Source organism: Gossypium arboreum, chromosome 7, assembly GCF_025698485.1.
Source record: "Gossypium arboreum isolate Shixiya-1 chromosome 7, ASM2569848v2, whole genome shotgun sequence".
Classification (NCBI taxonomy): domain Eukaryota; kingdom Viridiplantae; phylum Streptophyta; class Magnoliopsida; order Malvales; family Malvaceae; genus Gossypium; species Gossypium arboreum.
In genome coordinates this window covers 96,127,646-96,132,762 of record NC_069076.1, presented here as the reverse complement: position 1 = coordinate 96,132,762, position 5,117 = coordinate 96,127,646, and the positions used below count along the sequence as shown (strand labels likewise).

The 5,117-nt window shown below is 32.7% G+C and overlaps 1 protein-coding gene across 1 annotated transcript; it reads right to left on the bottom strand.

The window, feature by feature from the left end:
* Positions 1–3,357: 3,357 nt before the first annotated feature.
* Positions 3,358–4,834, bottom strand: LOC108482111 (uncharacterized). The gene has a single exon (XM_017785221.2). It carries the CDS (start codon positions 4,713–4,715, stop codon positions 3,726–3,728), a length of 990 nt encoding a protein of 329 aa, XP_017640710.1. The 5' UTR covers positions 4,716–4,834; the 3' UTR covers positions 3,358–3,725.
* Between the last annotated feature and the right edge of the window lie 283 nt (positions 4,835–5,117).

The following is a 5,117-nucleotide window of genomic DNA, read 5'->3' as shown; positions in this document are numbered from 1 at the left end:
AAGTCGGCATGTGAAGGTGCCGTTTTCTCTTAAGGGATACCAACTGTATAGTCGACTCCTACATATTTCAATAAATAATTTACTAACTTGACTAATTGGCAAATATTTTTCAAACTAATCTATATGTTGACCATTGAGGTACATAAGGAGAAGAAGATGGTAGTAGAATGGAGGAGAATAAAGTGAAGGCTGGTAAGGATTTAAACTTTTGAGAGAGTTAAGAGATAAGGAAGAGAGAGTGTCTACGTGAGTGTGTGAGTTGTTTGTATAGCTTTTTATGGTAAAAAGTGGGGCTAGATACGTGTCATAAAATCACTGACGTGGAAGTCTAATTTAATACTCTTGGCAATGATGGTGATGTAACGTCTTAAGATAAGATGTCTTAAGGCGATGAATAATCAATTATTTTAGCTCTCCATATAGTCTCAGTGGAGATGCCTTGTTCTGAAGTTCGTCAAGTTGATGTTCACAAATTAGACTTGAGATTCACGAATTAACTCTAAATTCGTGTTATCATTTATTATCATTGAAAAATACGTGTCAAAATTCTTTTATAAGTACTTTGTGAGTTCCGCAAAATTGACTACTCAAAGTATAACAATATATGGATTCACTACTTCTATAAAAGGTAATTTAATAAAGAGTAGTTTTCTCCCCCTTAAATCCTTGTTAAGGTTGTTTACCAAGTTGTTTAAGCGAACGTCAAAGACAATGGGCGAATTGATGAAGGTCAAATGATTGGTGAAGCCGAAGCCAAAGCCAAAGCCAAAGACACAGCCAGTGTGTGGTCGCGCCAACGGTAAACAGCTCATCTTTGTACGAAAGTCAGCAACGATTGTTTTTTTTTTTTGAAGCCTCTTTTACCTTGCTATGCCAAATTCCAACAAAACTTTGTTCGATAACCGAGTCCAAAGCCTCCTGTGGTTGTCCAATGGAGAAGGTCGATTAATATTTATAACACAATTAAATTGATTTTTGTAACTTTGATATGAATATATCATAATATGATTTTTTTAATATTTTAATATTTTAAATATAATCATATTATATAAAAATAATTTCAACATGAAAAGTTATGATATTTGGGATAATAGTGAAGACGGAGCTGTATGTAAATTTGTGGGGAATACTGGAAGTAATTAGGGCAAAGTTAAGAATTATGCAATGAAAAAGTTGACATAAAACTAAAAAGTTTTGAAAGACAAAAGTTAAAATTTTTTGTGTTAAAGTTACTTGAATAGTATTTTAAAAGGTGGTCAAAATTACAATCTCTGCCTACTCCTTTGACTACACCATTGGTAACCAACATAACAAGGGTCATTATTAGCAGAATAACCATAAAAAAAAAAAAAAACCATACTCTGACCATAAGGTGGTCTGGCTTCTAACCCTTGGTTAGGCTTGTTTGATTGGATATAGATATGGTTTCTACTTTGATTTTCACAAATGTCAATAATTGATGAGGTCGAAAGAGGTTCACACAATAATCTCAAGAGTTGAGAGTATTTGGAGAGTTATAGAGATATTCAGGTATAGCTTTGATAGTTTTAAGTATAAAGTACACCAATAATTATTTAATTTTAGTGCTAATAACAACATAATTACTCAACTTTCAATTTAATCACTAAACTTTATTAAAAATGACAAATTAATCACTAATAGAGATTTTCCGTTATAGAAGTAACAGACGTTAACTAGCTGCGATGGAACCCCAAGTCAGAACCCTAGCTGCTCGAAGAAAAAGAAGAAGAAAAAGAAGAAGAGAAGAAATGAAGATATCCACTGTTGATTTGAATTTTTTCTTTCATTTTCTCTGTTGATTTTCTCAGCATCTAAACAATGGAAAGTTTAGCCCTCTACGCCGCGGCTTCCTCTGGTTTCTCTTCAACCACTTCTTTTTTCCTAATCTCTTCTCTCATCTCCTCATTTTTGGCAGCCAGCTTTTTCTATTCCCTGCAATCCATTCCAGCCCTAAACTCTCGGCCAAACAAAAGTTGTACCTCGTGAGGGAGTTTGGTGCGATGCAGATAACAGCGGTTCTTGGGTTGCTTGTTATAACAAATTCTTGTTTTGGGATGTGCCAAGGTAGTAACACAAATGCAGGAGGAGATTTTGATTTTTGGAACAGGATTTCGGAGGAGCGCTTAGCAGAATGGGAATTAGAGGCAATGTTGGCGGTGTTGTTAGAACGACAAAGGTCTTCGAGGCGACGCTTCTCGATTTGCTTGGCTTACTCAGAAGCGTCAGTCATCTAGTGGATTAATATATGGAGATAACTCAAAAGATTGAAAATTCAACAAGATTAAAATAACAAAAAAATGAAAGGAAAAAAAATATGGTACTTTTATTGTGTTTTTTTTTTTTTTGGTATTTTGTGCTCTATTTGGTTACTGAGAAACTGAGAGGGGAAAATATAGTGGAATTAGAATAGTGTAAAAAGTGAAAGGAGGAAAACCTGAAAGGTTGAGAGAATGCTAGAAGAACGAGGGCTTTTTTTGTTTTTTTTTTAATTTGATTAAAGATGATTAAAGAAAGGAACCTAATAGATCTAATGTGACAAGTTAATTGACTATGCCAACTAGTTAATGAGTCACTCACTTACTCCGTTTTATAATAAAAAATATTAATGAGTAGTTGATTTATCACTTTTTGTAATGTTAATAACTAGTTTATTATCTTTTTAAAATTTAGTGAATGAGTTGAAAGTTAAATAATTGTTTCATTGTTAAAATTAAAATTGAATAATTATTGGTATAATTTATCCCAATTATAAATTAAATCGGAGACTTCTTGAATATAGGCAGATGCTGAATTTGGTGTGGCCCCTTTAGATGTTTTGTCGTCTAGAAGAGTTGAAGAGTGCTAGAGTAAAATCACGTAGTGCTATGCTAGGGTAAAATCATGTGAGAAGCACATAGGAATTGTCTGCCCACATATAAGCATGGTCTTTTTTGACAAAGCGATCGAGTTTACAAGATCTTCTTAAAGTGGTAAGTGTAACAAATATATATGTAAGAAAATTTTTATAATATGATGTATTCATGGGTGAAATCAGAAAATTATTTTAGGGAGTTGAAATTAAATTATAATTTTATAATAGAAGATATATAATTTTATTATTTTAAAATTATATTTTTATAATTTTAAAAATTAAATTAAATTTTTATATTTTTAAAAGGGTCAAAATATAATTTTAACTTTATTAATTTAAAATTTTAAAATTTTAATTTTTTTATTTTAGGATGCCGGCCCCTGTCAGTACCCCTAATTTTGCCACGGGATGTTTTGGTATATCCGATATTTTAAATACAATTATTTGTAAAAAGAAAAAAAAGTAACATAATAGAAGAAAAAGGATTACCAAGTCATTGCAATATGCAATTTTCATTCTTCCTTTTCTGGTATTTAATTTTGTTTTCAGAACTTACATACATGAACAAGAACAGTAGTTTCTAGATCCCAATACAAAACATTAGGATTTTAGAATAAAACGAAAAAGAAAAATGAAGTATCTGACAGAGAATTTGATTACACTGTAAAAAGGAAAAAGAAAAGCTTGATCTGTACCCCATGTATGCATGTATGTACCTTTATCTCTCGGAAGTTGCTTGGTTTTCAATTCAAGCAACATGAATGAATCTTGATTCTTGAATACAAATTATTATCTGTATGAACATATTTTTGTGTATTATGTGCAGTCTTTAGTTTGGTTTTTGGATCAATTTCTATGGCAGTCCTTCAATATTCTTCAGCTTCACACAATCATCTTCCTCTGCAATTTCAATCCCGTAAGAACATTTACCTTCCTGGTTGGTTTTGCAGCTATTGAAGAAGAAGCAACTCACAACAGTATCAAGAACAACGATTATGGAATATAAAAAAGCAATGAAAATCGCTTCCAAAGCCATTGAAAAGCAGTTGAAATCACCACAATTACTATAAGCTCTCACAACATGGTAATGGAACAGTGCTTCAATGGCTGCCATGGTTAGATTCAGAGGTAAAGCCAATGTCAAAGCGGTTGAAGTTCTTCCTTTTATAAGAACACAAACTTTTAGAATGGACAAATATCCACCAGATCCTTGGATTCCAGATGAAACCAATGCAAAATTGGAAATTAAAATGGTATTGGCCACAAGAACCGAATAAAGAACAGCCCCAAAAGCTGACATCAAAAGAATCCAATTTGGGGATGAAAATCCCAACCCATCAAGGAAATTGAACCCAAACAACAAAACAGAGAAAGCTGTGGCGTTGGCTGAGATGATTAAGAAGAAATTGCAGATTAGAGTTTCGAGGAGAGGTTTGTAAAGTGAAAGAACCCAAGAGAAAGAAGGTTGTTTGAAGCTTTTCCCATGGCGAAAACAACTGATTACGGAGGCTTTGGATAAGAGGAAGAAAGAGAAGGTGAAAGGGAGTGCAAAGACAGAGAAACAGATGGTTTGGGAAAGTTTGGAACTGAGAAATGTAAAGGAATCTGATGAATAAGGGAACCCAGAGGCCTGGAAAACAACACTGAGACGGCCATGGATTGATTGAAACAAGGAAGAAGATGGAACAAAGATTTGGGAGAGAAGAAGAGAAAGTGAGTAAGGGAAAGCAAGAAGTGCAGGAGTTAAAGTGAAATAATGATAATTTTGAAGGAATGTGAAGATTGATCTTCTCATAATCTTGGTTGATTTCTCCATTTGAATGATGAGGGATGAAGAAAACATGAAAGTATATGCAAACGTAGCCTCAACTATGCCCCCTTTTATTCAAGTTGGGTGTTAATAGAAATGAATAAGATTGGCCAACCCCTAAACACCAAATCAATTTGTAGAGGGGGAGAGACATTATTATTATTATTATAGAGGGTAAGTTGTTTGGACATTGTTTATAACAATGAGATTCTTTGGACTCATTGGGTTTTATTTTTTACCTTTGTAATCTCAATCACCTAATAAAACAACTCATGTGAAAAAAATAAAATATAAAAATTTGGTTGAAATTAGAAGTTTTCATGGGACCTTTTTTTAATTGCAAGTTTAACTTGATTTCATTTTATCAGAAACATCACATGTTTGAATGACTATTTTCTTAATATAAAATTAATCTTAAATTATACGTTAACCAAA

Coding starts and splice junctions, on each gene's coding strand:
- LOC108482111 (XM_017785221.2), bottom strand. CDS start 4,715: ATGTTTTCTTCATCCCTCATCATTCAAATGGAGAAATCAACCAAGATT.